The sequence below is a fragment of the Podarcis bocagei genome, assembly GCF_964188305.1.
Source record: "Podarcis bocagei genome assembly, chromosome: Z".
Classification (NCBI taxonomy): domain Eukaryota; kingdom Metazoa; phylum Chordata; class Lepidosauria; order Squamata; family Lacertidae; genus Podarcis; species Podarcis bocagei.
Genome location: NC_138140.1, coordinates 22,352,719 through 22,378,508, shown reverse-complemented (window position 1 = coordinate 22,378,508; position 25,790 = coordinate 22,352,719). Strand labels below are relative to the sequence as shown.

General features: G+C 46.8%; 1 protein-coding gene across 3 annotated transcripts in view; it reads right to left on the bottom strand.

The window, feature by feature from the left end:
* The window catches only part of HEPH (hephaestin), a 49,169-nt gene that overhangs the window by 2,173 nt on the left and 21,206 nt on the right, over positions 1-25,790 (bottom strand). For 2 of the 3 annotated variants that reach the window (XM_081178678.1, XM_081178679.1), the window contains exons 9-19: positions 24,911-25,042; positions 22,454-22,665; positions 21,350-21,515; positions 18,085-18,297; positions 16,821-17,034; positions 14,551-14,699; positions 9,858-9,992; positions 8,428-8,534; positions 6,823-7,048; positions 2,739-2,878; positions 747-909 (exon numbers count right to left, since the gene is read on the bottom strand). In XM_081178678.1, coding sequence (XP_081034804.1) covers positions 747-909; positions 2,739-2,878; positions 6,823-7,048; positions 8,428-8,534; positions 9,858-9,992; positions 14,551-14,699; positions 16,821-17,034; positions 18,085-18,297; positions 21,350-21,515; positions 22,454-22,665; positions 24,911-25,042 — 1,857 coding nt within the window. The remainder of the gene's footprint in view (positions 1-746; positions 910-2,738; positions 2,879-6,822; positions 7,049-8,427; positions 8,535-9,857; positions 9,993-14,550; positions 14,700-16,820; positions 17,035-18,084; positions 18,298-21,349; positions 21,516-22,453; positions 22,666-24,910; positions 25,043-25,790) is intronic. The other variant, XM_081178680.1, reaches the window with a different exon arrangement.

Sequence of the window (25,790 nt, the reverse complement as noted above, 5' to 3'; positions counted from 1 at the left end):
TGCATATTTTACCCACCCTCTGACCCAGTGGTGAAGGGTGGGTAAGAAATGAGACAAAACAAATAAGCACAAGAGATCCCTGTGTTCAAGCCAGATAAAATGGGTGTCTGTAGCACCACATTCTAATATTAAGAACACAAGAATAGCCTGCTGGATCAGGCCAATGGCCCCATCTAGTCCGGCATCCTGTTCACATAGTGGCCAACCAGATGCCTGTGGGAAACCTGCAAGCAGGATTCAACCCCAAGAGCACCCTCCCCTCCTGTGAGTTCCAGCAACTGGTTTTCAGAAGCATTTCCTCCCTCCGACTGTAGAGGGCAGAGCATAGCCATCAATAGCCCTCTCCTCTTCCACGAATTTGTCTAATAATCTTTCAAGGCAATCTAGGTTGCTTGGCATCAACTGCCGCCTGTGGGAGAGATTTCTATGGCTTAACTGTGCTTTTGCACTCCTCTTGTGACTTCGTCCTTGGCTCTGCTCTGCTTTTCCTCCTCCTGTTCTTCCATCAGTCCATCCGTCTGAGTGCATGGACAGGCAAGGCGGGTTTCTAGCCACTCGGTGCCAGAGTGGAGAGGCTCAATTTTTGTGTGTCCTTCCCCACCCCCCACCCCGGACCTGCACCCTTGGTGGGGGCAACCTAACCAGCCCCTAGGTACAACCGTGACAAAGGCTCTAAATAAAATAATGGTAATGGTAATGATATAATGATAATGATGTTGATAAAAACCAACCTGCTCTCTCCTTACCATGCTTAGGAAAGACTGTGAAGAGGGTTTCCATTCCAGCATGGATGTGATCGGCCACATGGCAATGAAGCAGCCATGTTCCAGGATTGCCAACCAGCATCTCCACCACTTCAAAGGTCCCGGGGAAGAGGTCCGCCACATCTGCTCTGTACGTCTTGCCACTCTGTCATGTGGGGAGAACCCAGAGAGCAAACATTACTTTGGAACAGGGAGGGCTGCCCCTGCAAAGCTACTGCCTGCATCAAGAAGAGCTGGGTTGCTGGGCCAGGAAAGTCGAATCATGTGACTTCTACCTATAAGGTAAGTTGTTTTGGTGTGTGTGTTTTTTTAAAGTACATTTATTCTGCAGTCTTGTTGATTTTTAGGTAAAGGTAAAGGGACCCCTGGGACGCAGGTGGCGCTGTGGGTTAAACCACTGAGCCAAGGACCTGCTGATCAGAAGGTCGGTGGTTCGAATCCCCGCGACGGGGTGAGCTCCTGTTGTTCAGTCCCTGCTCCTGCCAACCTAGCAGTTTGAAAGCATGTCAAAGTGCAAGTAGATAAATAGGTACCGCTCCGGCGGGAAGGTAAACGCCGTTTCCGTGCATTGGTCTGGTTTGCCAGAAGTGGCTTAGTCATGCTGGCCACGTGACCCGGAAGCTGTACGCCGGCTCCCTCGGCCAATAAAGTGAGATGAGCGCTGCAACCCCTGAGTCGGCCATGACTGGACCTAATGGTCAGGGTCACTTTACCTTTAAAGGGACCCCTGACCTTTAAGTTCAGTTGCAGACGACTCAACTTATCTCATCTTGCTATATTGGCCAAGGGAGCCGGCATTTGTGCGCAGACAGCTTCTGGGTCATGTGGCCAGCTAAGCCGCTTCTGGCGAACCAGAGCAGTGCACAAAAATGCCATTTACCTTCCCGCCAGAGTGGTACCTATTTATCTACTTGCACTTTGACGTGCTTTCGAACTGCTAGGTTGGCAGGAGCTGGGACCGAACAACGGGATCTCACCCTGTCGCGGGGATTCGAACCGCCAACCTTCTGATCAGCAAGCCCTAGGCTGTGTGGTTTAGACCACAGCGCCACCTGCATTTATTTGGGTTCAAATCCCCACTTGGCATTAAGCTCACTGAGTGTGACTTTGGGGGCCAGTCATTGCCTCCCAGCCTAACCTACACTACAAGGTTGTTGTGAGGATAAAATCAGGAGGGGGAGAACAATGTATGCCACCTTGGGGTATAAATGTAGGATTTGAAAAATAAAATAAAAAAGGTTGTCGTTCCCCCCGCTTAAAAATAAAAAAGGTAAGTATCTCATTAGTTGCCTCTAGAAGCAACACAGGGATTGTCATAAGAACGTAAGAGCCTACAGCTGCATCAGGCCCATGGCCCATCTAGTCCAGCACCTTGTTCTCACAGTGGCCAACCACTGTGGGGAACCTGCAAGGAGGAGCCGAGCACAAGAGCCACTCTCCCTTCCTTTATTTCCAGCATCCAGTATTCAGAAGCATGGCTGCCTCCAGAACTATGGAGGCAGAGCACAGCCGCTGTGGTCAATAGCCATTGATAGCCCTCTCCTCCATTAACTTGGCCAATCGTCCCTGGAGTCATCTTCCAGGTTGGTGGCCATCACTGCCTACTGTGGGAGTGAGTTCCACAGTCTGTGTGCTGCATAAACAAGGATTTTCCTGAATCTCCCAACATTCACCTTTACTCGGCATCCAGGAATTCTGGTGTTATGAAAACTTTTCTCTGTCCACTTTTCCTCCATGCCCTGTATAATTTAATAAATGCCTGTCATGTCACCTCTTGCTTTTTCATTAAACAAAAACTTTTCATGTTAACTTCGTGGGAGGGGGTGAAGCTGAGAAGGACACTGACCCCACAGTTCTACATATACGGGCAGAGCACTGCATGGATTCATTACATGGGAAAGCTCTGCTTTGTAGCAGCAGACTGACATTACATAGCGTCATAAGGTTATTCAAGCAACAGCTTCAAATGCTCACCCGATAAAGGAAGGTCTCAGCGTGGAAATGAACTGTGTGGATGTCAATTTCCTGGCCCATTCCCAGCAGGTACCAGTTCACCCAGTCTCCTTCGTACATTGTCAACCCAGGCAAGTTTGCATAGAGTTTACCATTGATGGCTAAGCGGGAGGAAGGAAGGAAGAAAAGGTCTGCTTATTGATAGAACATGAAATATTGCAAACTGCTGCTAGGGGGCACTGTTGGTTTTCCATGGGTTTATACAAGCAGAAACATGGGGAAAGTTGATTTTGGCAGGTTACACGCCTTGTAATGGCACAGAGCTGCTATCCATAAAGACGGTAGCAACTCACCTTGAAGCCTAAAAGTCAGAAAATCCTAATAACTTACATTTTTTGTCCATCTTATACCCACAGGGGTACAGTTATTGACTGGGGCTGGTGGGAATTGTAGTCCAAAACAGTTATGGGGGCTACTAGGTTGGGGAAGGCTGAAATATTTGATCTAAGATCCTCTCTTCTGAGACACCAGGAACTGTTACAATCTCTTGGGATGCTTCTGTGGGTGGGGTATCCCCCCCCCCCACATACAATGGGATCTGGTTGACCACACTATCTGGGAATAAAGAGGAACCTTCCCTAGGAAAGGTTGTCTAGCAACTCCGGTAATGGTTTTAGTTGCCTTTCCCCATAATGTAGCTAGGTAAAGGTAAAGGGACCCCTGACCACTAGGCATAGGCGCCGACTCCATGGGGCTTGAGGGGGCTCGAGCTCCCTCAAAAAATTTTTTGGGGGGGCTCAGCCCCCCCAATAATCTCGGGCGCGCGCCCTTCCAGCAGAGCGCCGCCGCCGTCCCCCGCCTCCTCCCCACCTGCTCCTTCGCCAGCCAGCCAGCCGCGCGCCCTAATCGGAGAGCCCCGGCCGTCCCCCGCGAGATTAGGGAATCCCCGGGGGTGGGGGCTCCTGCCTCGCTGCTTCGCAGCACCACCGCCACTGCCAAGGCACTGCCGGAAATCCCGCAAGAACAGGGGAATCCCGACTGGCCACACCTCCCAGCCAGCCAATCGGCTGGCTGGGGGGGCGTGGCTTGCCCTATTTAGGGCCGGAGCCACTTTATTTGCATATTCATGAGCTTATTTATTATTCATGAGCTTTCCCGGGCCCCCCCCAATATTTTTTCTAAGTCCGCGTCCCTGCCACTAGGTCCAGTCGTGGCCGACTCTGGGGTTGCGGCGCTCATCTCTCTTTATCGGCCGAGGGAGCTGGTGTACAGCTTCTGGGTCATGTGGCCAGCATGACTAAGCCACTTCTGACGAACCAGAGCAGCAAATGGAAACGCTGTTTACCTTCCCGCCGGAGCGGTACCTATTTATCTACTTGCACTTTGACGTGCTTTCAAACTGCTAGGTTGGCAGGAGCAGGGACTGAGCAACGGGAGCTCACCCCGTCGCGGGGATTTGAACCGCCAACCTTCTGATCAGCAAGCGCTAGGCTCTGTGGTTTAACTCACAGTGCCACCCGCATCCCATAATGTAGCTACATTATATTACATTTATATCCCACCTTTCTTCCAAGAAGCTCAATGTGGTATACATGGGTTTATGTCTTCCTTTCCTATCCCCACAACAACCCTGTGAGGTAGGGTAGGCTGATAGACAGTGACTGGCCCAAGGTCACCCAGTGAGCTTCATGGCCGAGTGGGGACTAGAACCCCAGTCTCCACGGTTTTAATCCAATACTCTTGACCACTATGCCACATCGACTTTCCCTCTCTTCTTTACAGATGTCATCTCAGGTGCTTTGCTCCTGTGTGTCCTTCCTGCAACACCCCTGCTCTCCCTAGTGGCAGGGTTCAGAGTTTTGGGGTTGAGTTGGTCTGGTTTCATTAACATTATCAGTGGATTCTAACTTAGAAAGGGCATCTAAGGTACAGCCAAAAGTCAAATCCTAGCAACTTCTCAGTCTTTCACGGATTACTTCCAGGAACTAATCATGTGCAAATTGCTACACAGCAGGCTTTTTTCTTTCACAACTTAGCAACAATTAGAGAGAAAAGCTAATGGCTGAAAGTGGCAGGTTCTGAAGTCTGTGCTGCTGCACTTTTCCAATAAAAGGGAGCTCCCCTGTGAAGTCTGAGATCCTTCCTTAGCCCTCCCTCTTCAGAAGGTGTGTTTAATGGTCCTGAGTACAGGGTGCTAAGCAACACCTTCTCGACTCTTGAAACATTGGGTGAGGGCTCAAAGTGGAACTGAACCTTACACAAAACATTCTCCTGAGTTCTCTGCCCAGCTTCCCCAACACAACAGGTAGTTGGTGTGGCCAACCTCATCACACCATAGTGCTGTGGGCCTCCCCCTCTACCCTCTGAACATCAGAAGAGCCTGCTGGACCAGGCCAACGATTCACCTACTCCAGCATCCTCTTCCCACAGTGCCCAACTGAATGCAAGCAGAATTTGAACACAAGTCCGCTTACCCCTTTTGGTGAGGAAGCATTGCAAGATGGCAGAGGCTTCACCCGGCTCCCCATGAGGGAACTGGAACAGCGGTCCCCTTCCTGATAGGCAGTGGGGGCTTAAGCCCCTTCCGCCTATCAGGAACTGTATCCTAGCCTGTACTTGGCTTTGGCTAATGAGGATGCAGGCTGGGACATGGGCTGTGCCAGATGGCAGAGCAGATGGAGCCAACAGTGGGCTTCCCTCAGATCCGCTCCTTGCCCATTCACCATATTTTTCTGTCTATAGGATTCACCGGACCATAGGACGCACCCGACCATAGGAGGGAGAAAACAGGGGGGGAAATTCTCCCCCTCTCTGCTCAGCGCCCCTTCAGCGAAGCGGCAGGAGAAACAGAGCCCCTTCCATTTCTCCTCCCGCTTCGCTGAAGGGGCGCTGTGCAGAGAGGGAAAACTTTGCAGCGCCTCTCCAGCAAAGCGAAGCCTGGAGAGCAAGAGGGATCGGTGTGCTCTCCAGGCTTCAGGCAGCCGCGAGAACTCCCCCTGCTCTCTGAAGGCTTGCGGATAGCTGCCTGAAGCCCCCTGAGTGCAGCGGCAGTTCGCGCTGTGCTGCGGGTGCTTCAGGCTTCAGGTGGCTATCCGCAAGCCTTTGGAGCGCAGAGCTGTGCTCCGAAGGCTTGCACATAGCTGCCTGAAACCCCTGGAGTGCAGTGGCAGTTCGCGCTGCGCTCCGGGGGCTTCAGGCTTCTCCTTTTTAGCCACGGAGCTGGGGCAGGGGAAGCCTGAGCTTCCCCCGACCCCAGAACAGGTCCAGGAGCGGTGGCAAGGTTGCAAGGGACCCCTGACTGTTAGGTCCAGTCGTGACTGACTCTGGGGTTGTGGCGCTCACTTTATTGGCCGAGGGAGCCGGCGTACAGCTTCCGGGTCATGTGGCCAGCATGACTAAGCCGCTTCTGGCAAACCAGAGCAGCGCACGGAAACGCCGTTTACGTTCCCGCCGGAGCGGTATCTATTTATCTACTTGCACTTTGACATGCTTTCGAACTGCTAAGTTGGCAGGAGCTGGGACCGAGCAATGGGAGCTCACCCCGTTGCGGGGATTCGAACTGCCGACCGTCCGATCGGCAAGCCCTAGGCTCTCTGGTTTAACCCACAGCGCCACCCGCATCCCTTATTGGTCTCTTATTTGCATGGGTTGGGGTAGGGGAGCCCGATTCCTGGTCCTGCAAGACCAGGGGCTTCAGAAGTATTGCTGCCTATCTTATAAATATTATAGTTATTGCTGCTGTTATCATTTATTTATTACTTGCCCTTCACCAGCAGGTCCCAAGACAGTTTGCTAAAGTTTAAAATGAAATACTAAAACCAGTTAACACAGATTACAGTCATCAGAATAAGGTGGGTTCTGAAAACACATAATACCTTGGTTGAAAGGCGGTAGAGAGGTCCCTTTCTTTTCCCTACCCCCATAGCCTTTCCAGTGAGAAACCCAAATAAATAATTATGAACATTACTTTTGAAAAGATGGTACCAGTGGGAAATAGATGGCCCAGGTGTTGTTTTTTTAATACAGACAATTCTAGGCAACACTTTGCAATCCAGGGCAAAGGCAGGCAGCCATGCAGGACGAAAAAGTAATAACACAAAGTCACCGTGCATTTTGTTGCTCTCCAGAAACTCTTCATCCTCTCGGTGGGAATGAACCCAGTCCCCTTGGGCATACTTTTGCACATTCTCCTCCAGGTACCAGGACTGATTTTCATCAAAAATCAAGAAGAGGAGTGCAAACTCCTTGTTGACACCTTTCCTTCTCCCATCTAAATCCAGCGCCCCTTTACGGCAGACCTTTAGGGGGCCAATGAGACCACTGAACACATCCTGGGGGTAAAAGGGCAGAGAAAAGTTAGGAAGGTTATCCTAGCAGTTTTACTTATAGACTCCTGTTAGCTGGGGCAGCTTCTGGAACCAAAATAATTCTCCTCCAAAGTACAGTCATACCTCGAGTTGAATGCGCTTCGGGTTGAGCGCATTCGTGTTGCGCTCCGCGGCAACCTGGAAGTAATGGAGTGCGCTACTTCTGGGTTTCACCGCTCGCACATGTGCAGACGCTCAAAATGACGTCACACGCATGCGCGGAAGCAATGAAACGCGACCCACGCATGCGCAGGCACGCAGGTGCGCCTTGCGTTCCGTTCAGGATGCGAATGGGGCTCCGGAACGGATCCTGTTTGCATCCTGAGGTACCACTGTACATTCTACGGGCTACAACCAAGGATTTCTATAAACCAGGGTTTCCCAAACTGCCATATGTCTGGATTTTCCCAGACGTTACTGGGATTTCAAAGGTGGAATTGGCACCTGGGAGTGATTTCTGAAAGGTGGCACGTTGTCTTTTTTCTCTTTTTTTCTGGTGTTTTTGTAAAACAAAAGCTTAACAGCTTTGGGGTGTCCTGGTTTTTAGTTTTTGAAATATGGCAACCCTATTGCCAGGAGTGAGGAATTCTCTCCCTCTCCCAATGGCACCAAGAAGCAGGGAGGAAACAAGAAAGTTATTTCTTAAGATTTTTTTTGAGTCATCACAGTGAAAGACGAAGAATCCAGTCATTCCTCAATGATATAGCATTGCTCGCACCGAGCTCCTCCCTCCTTCCCTTCTAGCAACAACACCTGCCTCTATGGCGTCCATCCATGGTCAACTGTCTCTGTGCCCTTTGTGCTGCACCCTTAACGAATGTCGCGTTTTGGGAGAAGGGTTGGTTATGCGGTCCAGTGACGTGTCAGCTAACTGTTTTGCCTCCCCTCCTCCATCTCCTAACACCTTACAACTCTTCTGTTTTCCTCTCTCTAAGTTGTTGTTTTCCTCACAGCCCTGCTGTAATTCGAGACTGCCATCCTCTTCTCTGGGAGCTACAGGAGAAGGGGGGGGGTGACCTTCACCATTCCTCCTTCTCTTCAGCCTTGTCCCTGAAACCTGTACAGTGAGCACAGGTCTTTGCTTGCAAAGTGTAAGCTTAGTATGAATAGTTACAGATAGGTAGCCGTGTTGGTCTGCCATAGTCAAAATAAAAAAATTCCTTCCAGTAGCATCTGAAGAAGTGTGCATGCACACGAAAGCTCATACCAAGAACTAACTTAGTTGGTCTTTAAGGTGCTACTGGAAGGATTTTTTTTATCTTATTATGAATAAACATCCTGGTGGGGAGCTCCTTTGCATGGTGGTATAATCCTCTCACAAAAGCTAGAGAAAAACTGCAAACCTTTACAGGATCCACACTGGAATAGTAGATCCAAGAGACACAGGCAGAATCATTAGGTCCTGGGCCAGATCTTTCAGGAACATCCCACCGATAGGTGACAATTTCACCTGAGACAGAGACAGACACAGACACAAATTTATTATTATTATTATTATTATTATTATTATTATTATTATTATTATTATTAGAGAGAAATTGACACCTTTCTACTTCTGTTGGAATCTCAGAGACTTATTTATTTCATAATATTCATACTGTAAAGGTAAAGGTAAAGGGACCCCTGACCATTAGGTCCAGTTGTGAACGACTCTGGGGTTGCGGCGCTCATCTCGCTTTACTGGCCGAGGGAGACGGTGTTTGCCCACAGACAGCTTTTCCAGGTCATGTGGCCAGCATGACTAAGCCGCTTCTGGCGAAACCAGAGCAGCGCATGGAAACGCCGTTTACCTTCCCGCCAGAGCGGTACCTATTTATCTACTTGCACGTTGACGTGCTTTCAAACTGCTAGGTTGGCAGGAGCTGGGACCGAACAACAGGAACTCACCCTGTCACGGGGATTCGAACCGCCAACCTTCTGATCAGCAAGCCCTAGTGGTTTAGACCACAGCACCACCCATGTCCCTTATACTATACAGCACTTAATTATATTTTTTAAAAAAAACCTCTAAAGGGTTTGCAAAAAAAAAGATAATACAATTACCAATGTGGAAAATTAACAATAATTTAAAATTTTTGAAAAGTTAAAATAACAATAGACTAGAAGAAGATTAAAACTTGTATCAGGTTTCTAAACATATCTTACAATTAAGTCATTTAGATATCCAATTATGAAATGTTTCTTATTGAAAATCAGGGGCTTACCCACAATTACCTTTTGCCCTGCTCTTCCCAGGCACAGGCCTACACTTTAAAGCTCTGTATCTGAGCACACACCCTTCCTTTCCCTCTGGAGCTTTCTCCATGATATGCCGCTGTCTAAAGGAGCGAACTGGCTCCTTTAATGGGAGGAAATGGCTATTTGGGTTTTCTTTGGGTTGCCATTTGCTTCCATTGAGCTTTAAAGAGAAGGTTTTTACGGGGAAAGCTCAGGAGCAAAAAAAACAAAACAAAAAAACCAAAAACTTCCAAGGAAGGAGAGTCTACCACCTTCCAATGGAGTCCATTCCACAGTCGAACAGCTCTTGCTATCAGAAAGTTCTTCCTGATGTTTCATCGGAATCTCCTTTCTTGTCACTCGAGTCTATTGGTATGGGTCCCAGACTGTGCAAAATAATAGGGAGCCCACCCAGCCTCTAACCATACAGGTGCCTGAGGATGGACTCCAGGTGGTCTATGTGAGCACTGCAGGGGAAAGTTAATAAGAAGCTTGGCCGCTATACATGACACAGGGGTCTAGACAAGGCAACTCACAGCAGAGGGCTAAGACTCACCAGGCATTGCTGCTTCCGAGCCTTTGTTGCTGTTCTTCTCCAGGATTCCATGAGCATGAAGGGAGTAAGGCCGTGTGGCGTTGTTCTTGAACACAATATTGAGGATGTCTCCCACTTCTGCCCAGATGAACGGACCTAGAGGCAAGGAGATGCTTTAGGGAACAAACGCTGTTGGGACAGTGACTGGGAATGGATGAGAACAACATAAAAAGATGTACACTTGAAAGCAGTGCATTGAAAGCAATACGTGGGTGGCAGAACAGTGCTGATACAGTGATGTGCATGTGCTCATGCAATAGCTGTGGCTATTGCTGGGTCAGTACAAAGAATGATCTCAATGTTTCCACAGTCCAAGCTATTGGAAGAAGTGGATCTACTCAAGCCCGCCAAGACGTGCAGGGGGCACTGCTATACTAGGTTCAGAGTGAATTTAGGACCCAGACCCACCCCCCACTTGCTTGCTTCCCAAAGTAAGTCCCCACTCACTAAGTAATGAGAGTTCTGAAGTGAAATATGCAAGCACTATTTTAACCTGCTGCTTTGGGAGAAAGCAACTCTCCAGGCCTCAATGCAGGCCACGTCTCTCAGTTCTGCACAACCCTCCCTGCTTTTACCTGAGTGTGTTTGATTTAGCCTACTATACATGCCAACCTAGCAGTTCGAAAGCATGTCAAAGTGCAAGTAGATAAATAGGTACCACCCCAGCAGGAAGGTAAACGGCATTTCCGTACGCTGCTCTGGTTCACTAGAAGCGGCTTAGTCATGCTGGCCACATGACCCGGAAGCTGTACGCCGGCTCCCTCAGCCACTAAAGTGAGATGAGCGCCGCAAGCCCAGAGTCGTCTGCGACTGTACTTAACGGTCAGGGGCCCCTTTACCTTTACATGGGCATAGCCGGGGGTGCAGCGAGGGATAGTTGTCCCCCCAATCAATAAAAATAAATAAAAATGCTTAGCTAACTGAGGTTCTGTCACCCCCAAAAAAGGCCTGCCCCCCCAAAAAAAAACCTTGCTACACACCCATGTATCATCTTTGCAAACAATTTTAATTAGCTAAAACACTGAAAGGCAGGAGGAGGCTCACTTCTCCTGAATGAACTGGTTAGAGTGGTGCCTGAATATCTTGCTTCAGAATTCTCATTCTTCAAGGGGAAGAGGCTTTTACAAAAGGAAAGGAAAGCTGCAGAAATGGGGAAACAAAGATCCCCCTGCTACAACTAATTAGCCAAGGAAAACCTGGCAAAATATCGTAATGATAAAACTTATGTATAAGAAACATGCAGCACTTATTTTACTCCTCAGATTAAGAACATAACCAATAAGAACCTCATCCTCCATTTATTATTGGCAATTAGATTAGTGATCATAAAGATCTGGAAAACTTTAAATGCAAATCTTTTTGAAGGCTGAAGTTTGCAAGTATGGGACTTCATGCTTATGGACAAACATTTCACAAAAGGAATATTGATCCAGTGCGATGGGAGGACTAACGCTTTCTATATATCCTTTTATTGGCTTTGTTAAGGCAATCAAACATGGTTTTCACTCTCGACAGACTCAAGGAAACTTATTGAGAGATACTTTCATTTGATTGTCTTTCTTGGAATGTTTAAAAATACAACCATCAGCTGCTATTTAGCTTTCTTTTCTGTACATCTACTAAGCCTCCTTTTCCTAGTATGGCTATATTTTGTTAATTGAAATTGAAAAACCAATTACCAAAAAAACCGAAGAAAGAAAAGAAAAATGCAATCTGAAATAATTAAGAAAACAAAATGTATTGCGAAGTTCTTACATTTCTGGATGACAATGTAAATGATGACATTTTCCCTTTTATTAATTGCCCCATAGAATTTTTTGTTATATTATCCCTTCCGCCTTCCACATCTCATGTTCTCTCCGCCCCCCACCTTTTCTAGTTAATTTGTTTTCTTTTTTCTTCTTAGAAAACAAGAATGCTTCATATATAATAGCTATGGCAATGAATTGCAATAATAACGTTAATAAAACCGTTTTTAAAAAGAAGAAGGAAATAGAAAAGCTGAGAGTCTGGGCCCCAGATTTGTTTTGTGCCTAGTACAGCTGTGCTCCCCTGCAATTATCGTCAGACCCATCTCTTCTGATGGCTTGCACTGTGACTAAGCTGCGGTAGTTATTTATACTGACCCAGCTATTTTCCCATGAGAGCGGGAAAGGCATGGGCAGAAAAGAGTGGGCATGGACAGAACAGCCCATAATAAGGAGCACATAATAAATTTCCATCGCTACCCACAGTATACTGAAGAGCCATGGAGAAGGGAAAACAGAAAAACTTATCAAAAGAACACAGCACTCCAGAGATACAGTCCACATTGACATCATGCCATTAAAGTTCTATTACACAGTGGTGCCCCGCAAGACGAATGCCTCGCAAGACGGAAAACTCGCTAGACGAAAGAGTTTTCCGTTTTGGAGGTGCTTCGCAAAACGAATTTCCTATGGGCTTGCTTCGCAAGACGACAATGTCTTGCGAGTTCCTGTTGGTTTTTTCCCTCCCCCCTTTTTCTAAGCCGCTAAGCCGCTTATCAGCTGATCCTATCAGCAGATAAGCCGCCAAAAGCCACTAATAGCGCTAATCCGCTAATCCTTCAATGGGCTTGCTTCGCAAGATGAAAAAACCGCTAGACGAAGAGAATCACAGAACGGATTCTTTTTGTCTTGCGAGGCACCACTGTACCATTTTAAATAGTCAGTGGCTTCCCCAAAAGAATTATGGGAGCTGCATTATCAAACCACACTGGGAATTGTACCTCTGGGAGGGAAACAGGGGCTTCCTACCAATGTTAATCACCCTTAACAAACTACAGCTCCCAGAATATTGGGGGGGGGGGCTGTCGTGACTGTTTAAAGTGGCATGGTGCTCAGATACTGCTTTAAATGTGCGTTGTGAATGTTGCCACAGAGAGACTCCCACCTACATCTGGAGAGGCATTACAATGGGGGAGAAGACCCTCAAGTGCCTAGACATCCTCAGTTCTTACATTTATAATGGGAGTCTATTATGATGATAATTTGAAGTCCAAGGTACATCAGGCCCAGTGCTATATTTTTTTTCTTTTTTATGTAATAATTTTTATTAGTTTTCAGTTACAATAACCCAATAAAAGCCTCGTTGTCAATACCAATTTATAATACCAAATCATAATACAATTAATAATGCCAATTGTTCAAATAATAATAATAATAATAATAATTAAAATAAATAAATAAATTATTTATACCCTGGCCTCCCCAGCCAGAGCCAGGCTCAGGGCAGCTAACACCAGTAAAATTACAATAAAAACATAAGGGGGGACCAATTTAAAATACAGGTTAAGGTACAATTTAAAAAGCAGCCTCATTTTAATGATAGCCCATAGACCAAAACCATAAGGGGGAGGGAAACATAAGGGTCAGACTGAGTCCAAACCAAAGGCCAGGTGGAACAGCTCTGTCTTGCATGCCCTGTGGAAAGATGGCAGGTCCCGCATGGCCCTAGTCTCTTGTGACACAGCGTTCCACCAAGTTGGGGCCAGTACTGAAAAGGCCCTGGCCCTAGTTGAGACCAATCTAACCACCTTGTGACTTGGCACCTCCAAAATGTTGTAATTTGTGGACCTTAAGATCCTCTGCGGGGCATACCAGGAGAGGCGGTCCCCTGCGTGCTAGAATTGATGATTTGATAATTTACTTTAACTCCGCATTCCAATTACACACCAGTCAGAATAACAAACCCTTATGCCTCCAGTGCTGTTTTTCTAGAAAAAGAGGTGCCAGAACTCACCACGAACACCCTCCTTGTTCTCTTAGAATGGCAATGGCACCCACCTAAGAGGTGCCAGAACTGGGTTTCGGTGAGCTCCAGCTGGAAAAAGAGCAGTGACCGGGCTTGGTTTACACATGCAGACATATGATGTGTTAACAGAATGGCAGGGTTCTGAGGCCGGGGAATGCAATGTACCACCTCAGACCACAAGGCATCCTATTTTTTGAACACTCTCCTAGAGTATCAAACTAAACCAAACCATAAAAAACCCACCACTTGTTAATTAGAAAACTGGTAAATCTAGAAACAATTTCCAGCGGTATAGCTGAGTTAGCCTATTGCTGTGAAAAACAAAAGAGTCCTTTAACACCCTGCTGCATTAAAATTCATTTGCAGAGAATGTTTTTACAAAGGGGCTGATTCATAAGTTATACCCCCACCTGCTGTCTGAAACAGTGCAGTGCACTCTACTGTCTCTAGCTTTCAAACATCTAACTCTGCTGCACGTGTAGACCAGGTCATCTGGACGGGTGTTCATTGTGGGATTTTTGTGCACATTTTTTTTTCAGCGTCCATGCAATGCTGTTTTCATCAAAGTGACAACTGGCGCACCCCCCCCCCATGCATTTAATTTATATTCACCCTTTTCTATGGAAGTAAAAAAAAGTAAAAGCAAAAATAAGTAAAAAAGACCCCTGTAGCCAAAGGCCTGTTTCTGATTGTGCTATCTAACAAACTTGCTTGCAGGTTAAGCCCCTGACTTGCTCGAATGGAACACAGGAACAAAAGAAGATCCTGCTGGATCAGGTCAGTGGGCCATCTTTTAAACCCATTTAATTTGGTGGCCATCACTAACTCCTGGAGAAGTGAGAGGAGCAGCACCTACTTTGTGTACAATCCTTCTCCTTACCCAGGATCCCTAGGTGTTCCTCGCCATCCGTCCTGCTCTTTGGGGTCTTGAACGTCCCATTCGTGTATTCCCTGTACACTGCTTTTTTGTACCGGGAGCCAAGGAGTCCGTTCTTGCCACTCAGAAACACGTCACTATACCTGTGAATGCTGAAGTTCCTTTGTGCGTTAATGATGCTCTGTTGGCATTAATAAAACAATAACACACATCTTGTCTGTGCCGGGCAGGTCATGGCTCTAGGGAATCTGGTTTCTGGAGATGTGAAACCCGCTGAGATGAAAGGCTTCGGGAGATGCCTGGAAAAGGCTTAGCATAGGGGGACCTGGGTACAGGTCAGCTATGAACTAGCAGGGGAACTAAAAGTGATAATATCCTGGTGCATGCCCTTGGTGTTGGTGGTGGAATGGTTTCATGAGATCCCTCCAGCCAGGGATTTCAGGGCTGCATTCCAACATGAGCAGCTTTCAAGGGGCCACATCTCAGGGATCAGCAGGGCCAGAGAGGCAAAAGTGGATGTGGCTAGAGCTAAAATGGCCAGAGCCATCTTTACCATTGGGATTACTGGCACGTTGCGCCAGGGCGCTAGCTTCTCAGGGGCGCTCCAGCGAGTGGGGACGCTGCGCGGCTTTGCCGGTGGCCTCCCCTTTCCCTCCTGCACACCCGCCAGCTGCGCCCTGTCAACCACATGGCTGGCAGGTGTGCAGCTTTCTTCCCAAGCCCCCGCAGGAGGAGAGCGACCCCCGCAGAGGCTTAGGATGGAAGCTGCACCCTGCCAACTATATGGCTGGCGGACATGCAGCTTCCTTCCCAAGCCCCTGAGGAGGAGAGAAATCCCTGCAGAGGCTTGGGAAAAGGTCGACAACTCTGGAAAATGCGGGGTGGGGCGCCGGAGGGATCTTTGCACCACGGCCGGATATGCTTAAGACAGCCCTGAAAATGGATGTTGCTGTTATCTTTCTGAAATCAGCTGCGTTCTAGCTGTGCAGAAGTCGGAAGCTTTTACCCACCCACATGTCTTCCCAGCCTCTTTTCCGGCAAGTGGGAGGCATTCTGTTGAAGGACACTCAGGCAAAAGCACTCAGGTGTGTGCGCCACTGAGGGGGTGGTTGGAGCCCTGGCTGCAGAGGTCCAGAGAGGGCCTCCTTTTCCCTCCAGCCTTAGGTTCCCCACCTCTTTCCTTAGGCATATTGCTGCAATCCGCACATTTAAAGCCTCAAAAACCTTCTGTCTTCCATATAGTGCTTCTGGGGAGCAATAGCAGGGCAAGAGCTAGTAAGCATGTTAAAAGGCCAGAGGGCACGCCATCCCTTTTGTGTGCAGCAATAACTATAATATTTATAAGATAGGCAGCAATACTTCTGAAGCCCCTGGAGGGGAGGGGAGAGATGCTCTTGCAGGACCAGGCATCAGGCTCCCCTACCCCAACCCATGCAAATAAGGGACGTGGGTGGCTCTGTGGGTTAAACCACAGAGCCTAGGGCTTGCCAATCAGAAGGTCGGCGGTTCGATGGGGTGAGCTCCTGTTGCTCAGTCCCAGCTCCTGCCAACCTAGCAGTTCGAAAGCAGTGTTTCCGTGCGCTGCTCTGGTTCGCCAGAAGCGGCTTAGTCATGCTGGCCACATGACCCGGAAGCTGTACACCGGCTCCCTCGGCCAATAAAGCGAGATGAGCGCCGCAACTCCAGAGTCAGTCACGACTGGACCTAATGGTCAGGGGTCCCTTTACCTTTACTAGGCTGAAGCTTGCAAGCTGCACTCACAGCAATAATAATAATAATAATAATAATAATAATAATAATAATAATAATAATATTTTCAGGTGGACTTGTCCACCTGGAGATTCAAGCCACCCCCCTCCCCCCACCTGGTAATGGCTGAGCAAACCTGGGAACTTCAGGAAAGTTCTGGGGTCTGACAACCTCATTGCTCCTTTGGGTTAAAAGGACAAGCTGGGTTTTTAAGCTCTCTGTTTTTGAACTGTAACATTATTTTGTGGGTATGGACTAGTAACTGTCTTATGCTGTCTCTTTATAAAATTGCAGGTATTTGTGTTTTTGTTTTGTTTTTAATATTATGACACTGACTATAAGCCCTCTTATGGAAACTTTTGTTTTGAAAGGTGGCATACAAATCCATACTGTAAAGCAAGCAAATAAAAGTTAACTCAGCCAACTTGGCGTGGAGAGGAGCCAGAAGAACAGAAGAAAAGCCTGCTGGATCAGGCCAATGGACTATCTAGTCCTCCTGCTCCTTTCTGAAGCAGACCAGTTACCTCTCCTCCACAGAGCTGTTATATCTTTCCAGTGCCCAACGGCGATCCAGAGCATAGTCCCACTCCACTTCTTCTGCCATGACGTAGAGGGTCCTCACTTGCTCATATTGCTGGTCTGGAAACAGTGTGTTCTTCCCACACTGCTGAACTGAGTAACGTCCTCTCATCCCAGACTGGTAGTGGTTGCTAGTCTGACAGTATACTTCAAAAGTCCCTAGCGGGCAGCATAAACAGAGATGTGCAAGATGGTTGCAGGCAGGTCCCTCCAGATGTTTTCAATCAAAACTCCCACCAGCCTCAGCCAACACAGGAATGCCCCCCCCCAGTGCCATATGGCTGTGTTGGCTGTGGCTGATGGGCTTTGTAGTCCACCACAGGGAGTTCCACAGTTCAACCCAGTCAGATGGGTGGGGTATAAATAATAAATTATTATAATATTATTATTAACTGTCTGCTTTGCGAAGGACTTCCTTTCATCTTTCTTAATCTTCCAACATTTGGCTTCATTGGATGTCCACAAATTCTAGTGTCATGAGAGAGGTAGAGCAACTTTTCTCTATCCACTTTCTCTTTGCCAGGCATAATTTTTATAAACTTCATTCATGTCACCTCCCCCCCTTGGGTTTGCATTTTCAGGACAGACTTGTGTTCTATCATATCAAGCCATGGGTCTAACTAATGAACCCTCATTTTATCCTCACAACGATTCTGTGAGGTAGGTTAGGCTGAGAAGGAGGGTGTGATTCAAGAGAGCCCACTAAGCTTCATTGCTGGGTGGAAAGTTGAACCCTGGTCTCCCAGGTTCTAATTCAATTGCACTCTGCTCTACAATTCTGTGATTCTACCACACTGTGCCTCAATCTTGAAAGCAAAACAAGACCCTGAAAAATTCATCTCCAGGGATTTAGGAGATCTTGCATATCCAAGGTCAGTGTCTGTACATGGCCTTTATTGAAAGCTTGCGTAACTGTCTTTCCTTGGACAGTAAAGGTTATGATTAGACTGAAAATGTTTACTTGCTTCTAAACTGACTACACTGCTCCACACCATGCACTGGAAGCACACACTCCCCCCCCCACAGCATCCTGCAAAATGTAGCCCATGCCTCACAGAGCTGTAATTCCCCAAGACCCTTGACAAACTATAGTTCCCAGGATTTTTTCAGGGAAACCTTGTGCTTTTAAGCATGCATAAAATATATGGTTTGGGCATGACTTATGTCTCCCTTGAGAAAGAAAGGTTGCAAATGGGTTGAGGCATTTACCTTCGCTATCTGGCTGCATGAGGGCTGTGGCAAATGTGTGAGGGAAGAGACTGGCTCCATCTCGCCTCATCCCATTCATCAAGACCGTATTTCCCTGGAAGGTTGCGCCATGGACGTCGGCTTCACTGCCAAAGCCCAAGAGATGCCAGGAGACAGTTTCTTCCCTGCAGACATCTAGGAGAGGCATGTTGCTGAACAGGAACCCATTAATGGCTTTAAGGGAGGGGGGAACCCCAAAGGAAAATAAACAAAAAAGGAGACATTTATTTATTTGATTCATGCATAGACCATACCTTTTCATATACTGCTTTGAATTTGGGGAGGCTTTTTTTTTTTTGCAACCAAGTAGAGTACAAATTTTACAAAAGAAATAAATGAAATAAATAAGAACATTGTAAGAGCCTGCTGGATCAGGCCAAAGGGGCCCCATCAAATCCAGCATCCTGTTCTCATTGTGACCAACAAGATGCCCCAATGGGAAACCAGCAAGCTGCGCAAGAGCTACACTTTCCCCTCCTGTGGTTTGCAGCAACTGGCATTGATAAGCATTGCTGCCTCCAACTTGTTAACGCAGAGCAAGGCCATCATGGCTTGTAATAATAATATCATAACAGTTTCAGTTACAGATAGGTAGCCGTGTTGGTCTGCCATAGTCAAAATAATAAAAAAAATTCCTTCTAGTAGCACCTTAAAGACCAACTAAGTTAGTTCTTGGTATGAGCTTTCGTGTGCATGCACACTTCTTCAGATACACTGAAACAGAAGTTGCCAGATCCTTCTATATAGTGGGTATACCCCTCCCCACCTTCCCACTATATAGAAGGATCTGGCAACTTCTGTTTAAGGTGCTACTGGAAGAAAATCATAACAGTTTATTATTTATAAGCTGCCCATCTAGCTGGGTTTCCCCAGTCACTCTGGGAAGCTCCCAACAGAATATTAAAAACACGATAAAACAGCAGACATTTAAAACTTCCCTAAGCAGGGCTGCCTTCAGATGTCTTATAAAAGTCACATAGTTGTTTATTTCCTTGACATCTGATGGGAAGGCATTCCACAGGGTGGGTGGCACTACTGAAAAGGCCCTCTGCCTGGTATGAAGAATTGGTAGTGAAGGAAGGAGGGAAGTGGAAAGTAAAATCATACGATCAGGTAAAAATCTATACATACGATTGGTTGAGCTACTTTCAGATAAATGAAATCTTTAAAAAAGAGGTGAAAGAGAGGGGTTATGAAGAGAAGGCATCGAAATTTCAGAGGGAGATAATAAATGGTGATCGGAAAAATCTGTCAAATATGTACAAAATACTGTTAGAATGGAACATGAAAGATGAGAAAGCTAAAACGGTGATGACTCGGTGGGCAAAGGACCTCGGCTATGACATTCAATTAGAGAATTGGGAAAAATTGTGGAGAGTGAATATAAAATTTACGGCATGTGTGTTACTAAGGGAGAATATGTTAAAAATGTTATATAGATGGTATATGACACCCGTAAAACTAGCTAAGATGTTTAAAACAGATAACAAATGTTGGAAATGCAGACAGAAAGAAGGGACGTTCTATCACTTATGGTGGGAATGCGGGAAGATTAAAAGCTTCTGGGACGAAGTATATAACGAAATCAAAAAGATATTAAGCTATACCTTCGTAAAGAAGCCCGAGGCTTTTCTATTAGGTATGGTGGGGAAAGACATTAAGAGAAAAGACTGTAAAATCTTCCAGTATGCGGTAACAGCAGCCAGAATCGTGGTAGCGCAGAAGTGGAAGCAGGAAGAAGGCCCATCGATAGTAGAGTGGAGATTAAAATTGACGGAATATGCGGAGTTAGATAAATTAACAGGGAAAATCAGATATATTAAGGATCAAAAATTTATAGATGACTGGGGAAAATTTGCGGATTATCTGGAGAATAAATGTTTAGTAAATACAACGCTTGCAGGATTTAAAGAGGCATTGTAAAGCACTAATAAGTATTGCTTATTGGAAACAACGTATGAAGGGTGGCATTAATGGCAGTATGAAAGAGTGGAATGCGTTACAAAGAAACAAATACGAATGAATGTCAAGGACGCGGAAGGAAGTCCAAAAGTATGAGATGTACTAAATACGGATATTATGTATATATATGGGAATACCAATAAAACTTTTTTAAAATGCAAAAAAAAAAAAAGAAAAGAAAAGAAAAGAAAAGGCCTTCTGCCTGGTTCCCTGTAACCTCACTTTTCTCAGTGAGGGAACCGCCAGAAGGCCCTCGGAGCTGGACCTCAGTGTCTGGGCTGAACAATGGGGGTGGAGATGCTCCTTCAGGTATACTGGGCCGAGGCCATTTATGGCTTTAAACAGCAGCACCAACACTTTGAATTGTGCTCAGAAACGCACTGGGAGCCAATGTAGGTCTCTCAGGACCAGTGTTACATAGTCTCAGTGGCCACTCCCTGCCGCATTCTGGATTAGTTGTAGTTTCTGGGTCACCTTCAAAGGTAACCCCATACAGAGCGCATTGCAGTAATCCAAGAGGGAGATAACTAGAGCACGCACCACTCTGGTGAGACAGTCTGCGGGCAGGTAGGGTCTCAACCTGCGTACCAGATGGAGCTGGTAGACAGCTGCCCTGGACACAGAGTTGACCTGTGCCTCCATGGATAGCTGTGAGTCCAAAATGACTCCCAGGCTGCACACCTGGTCCTTCAGGGGCACAGTTACCCCATTCAGGACCCAGGAGTCCTCCACACCTGCCCTCCCCCTGTCCCCCAAAAACAGTACTATAGGTTTGTAGCCATCAGTAGTCCTCTGCTCTATGAATTTGTCTAAACCTATAGGTTAGTGACCCATCCTTGGCTCTTCTGGAAGCAAGTTCTGCAGTTCAGCTATGCACTGAGAGAAGTCCTCTCTTTAATCTGTCCTTAATCTTCCTACATTCAGCTTTACTGGATGCCCATGCATTCTGGAGTTATGGGGGGGGGGACTTTCCTCTATCCACTTTCTCCATGCCATGGATTGCTTACAAACTTCTACCATGTTGTCTCTTACATGCCTTTTCTCTAAGCTGAAGTCCCAAATGTTGCAACCTCTGATTACAGAGGGGTTGCTCCACCCCCTTAATCATTTTGGTTGCCCCTTTCTGAACCTTTCCCAACTCTATAACATCCTTTCTGAGGTGATAGCTCAGAGTAGATATTTCAGATAGGTGCTCCGATTAATTTCTAGGTAATCCAATGTTCAACTGTGTCTTCATTCCCTAAGATTGGGAGTGATGACATACCGTGCATCCTGTTGGATTCCTTGAAGTCTTGATCTTGAAAAGGATGGTCTTGATCTTGAAAAGGATGGTCCTTTCTCAAGAAGTACTTCAGATTTGCATCCAGATACCAACTTAGATTTTCATCAAACACACCAAACAAGAGATAAAACTCCTTCTCAACACCTTTCTAGGATAGCAACAACACACAGGATGTCAGGCTTTTGAAAAATACCTATTCTCATGCACTAATCATTGTTGGTTATAGTCGCAAGAGCATTGCTGGTCATTCCCCGAGTTGGTGAGGCTCATTTGACAACAGTGAGAAACTAAGCCTTGAGTGTCATTGGAACTCCCTGCCACTGGGGATTCATGCCTTCTTTGTCAACTTTTAAATTTCTGCTGAAATCTTTTCTATTCTGCCAGGCCTATGCTGGCAGTTAATAACACGTCCTACCACAATAGTTATTTGTTATCTGTTTTTTAACTTTTTAATGGTTTTATTGTATGGTTTTATTGCTGTAAATGGCTTAGATTTTTTAATGACAAAACGGCATACAAATATACAGTGGAACCTCAGTTTTCAAACGTAAACCATTCCAGAAGACTGTTCGACTTCCAAAATGTTCAAAAACCACTCAGTACAGAAGCCTCAATACAATAGGGAAGCTCAAAACAGAAGCCACGTGGCATGTTCAGCTTCCAAAAATCGTGCAAAAGCCGAAGCAGTTACTTCCAGGTTTTCGGAGTTCGAAAGTTGAAACGTTCGACTTCTGAGACACTTGAAAACCGAGGTTCCACTGTACTTATAAATAAGTAAGTAAATAAGTAAAACTTTTTGCTTTGTGTTTAATGCTGTAACTTTGCTATTAATTGCCCTGGACTCAGGAGAGGATAGGCGAGATATAAGCAATAAAATAATCGCCATCGTGTTCCAAGTCTACCCACCTAACCACAAGCCACTGTCAATCAAGTAGGGAGCCAGGGAATTCAGACCCTGTAGGGCTGGCAGTTTTGATGGTGGTCTCATGGGAGTACTAATGTAGGTTGAGTCTCAAACAATTACCCATCTCCAGTCCCTTCTGCTGATACTGGTCAATGGCACAACGGCAAAGCAACAAAGCATACCTGCTTATTATGTTCATCAAGAGTCCCAGGCCGACATATAAGCAAGGGCCCCACTAAGCCAGAATTGGTGTCTCTGACTGGATCTGCTGCAGAAGAATACATCCAGGTCAGACAAGGAGGGTCGGTGGCTGTCGGCCCAACATGTTGAGGGACCATCCAGTGGTACACAAAGCTCCCCAGAGGCTTCACAGCAGCTCCGTTCCTAGATAAGCCTTTGAAAAGCAAGAAGGGTTATGCAACTCCTTGTATCATTAGAGCTAGTCATGGTGTAGTGGTTAGAGTGTTGGAGAGACCAGGGTTCAAATCCCCACTTGGGCATGAAGCTCGCTGGGTGACCTTGGGTCAGTCACTGCCTCTTGGTCAAACCTACCTCACAGTTGTGGGGATTTGATGATGATGGGGAGACCATGCACACCATACCTCAGGCTCTTTGGAGGAAAAGGTGGGATATAAAAGCAAAAAATAAATGAAATTTTAAAGCCGTTTATAGCAGCTGGGGAGAGATAGCATTAACCGGGGGAAACCTGCTAAGTGTTCTGCAAATACTGTGGGACTCCAGTTCCCATGAGTCCCCACAAAGATGGCCAAGGCTGATGGGAACTGGAGGGTGCCAAGTTGGTGAGAGACAGTGCTGTGAGGGGGTTAATTTCATGTTTGGGTAGAAATGTTTTCTCTTGTAATTCTGGATCTTACTGACCAGTGCTGTTCAGCAATCTCCTGAGTCTAAGAATTATGATAGGCAGACACTCATTTCTCAAGCTACATTTTCCATACCATCCATCATTCTATATACAGTCATACCTCAGGATAAATGTGCTTCAAGTTAAGTATTTTTGGGTTGCGCTCCGTGGCAACCCGGAAGTAACGGAGCGCGTTACATCCGGGTTTCGCCGCATGTGCATGCGCAGATGGTCAAAATGACGTGACGCCCATGCGCGGAAGTGGCGAAACGTGACCCGCGCACATGCAGATGCGCGGGCGCGGGTTGCGTTTGCTTCAGGATGCAAACGGGGCTTCAGAACGGATCCGGTTCGCATCCTGAGGTACCACTGTACCTCCACTATCTCCCCACCTGCCTTACCCTCAGAGGCCTCAGAAACTTTAACACCTATGCTTAGGAAGAGTTCTCTAATCCCTTGACAATTCGAGTTGTTGTTTTGTCTACCTTTTCGTGGCATTGTGTCTTCTTAATTTTTGTGGTTTGGCTCGTTTCCCCCACTTCATAACCAAGCTGTCAGCATGGCTTGCAACAATAACACAGTACAATTGCATCTTATTCGGGGTTCAGTTTGTGTCTATCCAAAGCCTTGGAGCCGCCCTACAACTGGAAGGGTGGGGTGGAGAAAGAGAAACCCTCGTGCTCCCAGACCCCATGCTCTGAGTGGGCCTTGCTCTCTCCCCCAGCAAGTGGGGAATCTTTTTCAGCTTGAGGACTGCATTTTCTTCCAGGCAGGTTTCCAGGGGCCACATATCAGTGGTGGGTGGGGCTGGAGGCAAAAATGGGCAAGGGAGCTATTGATGGCTACTAGGCTGGATAGCCATGCCCTGCCTCCAATGCTTCTGAATGCCAGCTGCTGGAAACCGCAGGAGGGGAGAGGACTGCCCTTGAGCTTAGATTCTGCTCCTGGGCTTCTTCCCATTTTGAGCCAGGTCCCTTGGAAACTTGTCCATATGAGAAATCATCCCTCTAGCTGAAAAAGGATTCCTCACCTGATTCCCAGCAACTGTTATTCAGAATCATAATTCCTCTGGCAGTGACACATTGCAGGTGGCTCGGCCCCATGCCTAGAAAGCACAGGACAAGAGGAAAACCACTCGGGCTCATACTTTCTACACATGGGACAAGTGGGAGCATGGATAAGCCCTATGTGTCAACTTTTCTCCATCCACTTTCTCCGAAATGCCATGCACAATTATGCAGATTTCTATCATGCCATCTCTTAAGGCTCATCCACACTTATCAAGCCTCACGCTTTCCAGACAGGTGTCCAACTTTAAAAATCAGTGTCCAAGCACTTTCAAAAAAATTTGCTCTGCAGCTTTCCACAGAAAGACCTGCTCTTTGATGCTGAATCGGAGCAAACAGAACCCCGTGGAAAATCCAAATGGCTGTTTGTTCCGATTCAGCAGTAAAGAGCGGGTTTTTGTGGGGAAAGCACCAGAGGGAGGAAAGTGTCGGACATGGAGCTTTAAAGCAGAGACCTGATCCTAAAATATGTGGCACAAAAGGAGGTCTTAATTAGACCTCACTCCAAACTGGAAAGTTCCAACACTGCAACCCTTTCTCATAGGGAGCTCTAGCATTAAAAGCATTGTGAAACCTGCCCTTTCTGAAATAACTGAAAACAACCTCTACTTCTTCACCCCAAGCGATTTATCCTGGTCTTGCTAAGCAAGTGAAGAGCACAGTTTTTATACAGCTGTTGCTAAAATGAAAATGTGCATGTAAGAACTAACCATCCTGGTAAGCAGTTCCTTCCCATTCCTTTTCATAAAATGCACCATGGGGCTGAATGCTAAAAGGCCAAGAGGCTTTGTTTGCAAACGTAACCTGGATAGTATCTCCGACTTCAGCTTTGATCACTGGTCCTGCAGGGAGAAAGACAGGAATCATAGGTCATAGAATTGTAGAGCTGGAAGGGACCTAGTCCAACCCCCTGCAATGCAAGAATCACAACTAAAGATGGTCTGTAAGTTTGCCCCCTCAGTGAGCCATTTTGTTTTCAAACAGCATGAGCATGCCTTATGTCCACTGAACACTGCATGCAGAAAGCACCTATTTATGAGAATTCTGGCATAGCTAAATATCAGTATTGTGCAAGAGCTCTATATCAGGGGTCAGCAACCGAAGGCCCATGGGCCGGAAGCAGCCCACAGAGGTCATTTGACTGGCCCACAAGCCGCCCCCAAACCGAGCCACCCGCTCGCATGCTGTGCTAAACCGGCGCAGCGTGGGGTGGGGACTTGCTTCTGCGGCACCGGAAATCGCATCTACGCAGATGCAAAAAATCGCGGGCGCATGTGCAATCCGACCCACAGAGGGATCTTCCCGGGACCGATCCAGCCCAGGCAAAATAAACCTTGCTGACCCCTGTTCTATATTTAAAAGCAAAAAAGGAAACGTGTGTCCCAAATTAGCACAGGCCTCCATAAGAACATAAGCAGAGCCCACTGGATCAGGCCAACAGCCCACCTAGTCCAGCATCCTGTTCTCACAGTGATCAACCAGAAGTCTCTTTTGGGAAAACCACAAGCAGAACCTGGGGCAAGAGTACTCTTCCCTCCTGCGGCTTCCAGCAATGGACGCAGAAGCATTCACTGTATCTGGCCATGGAGG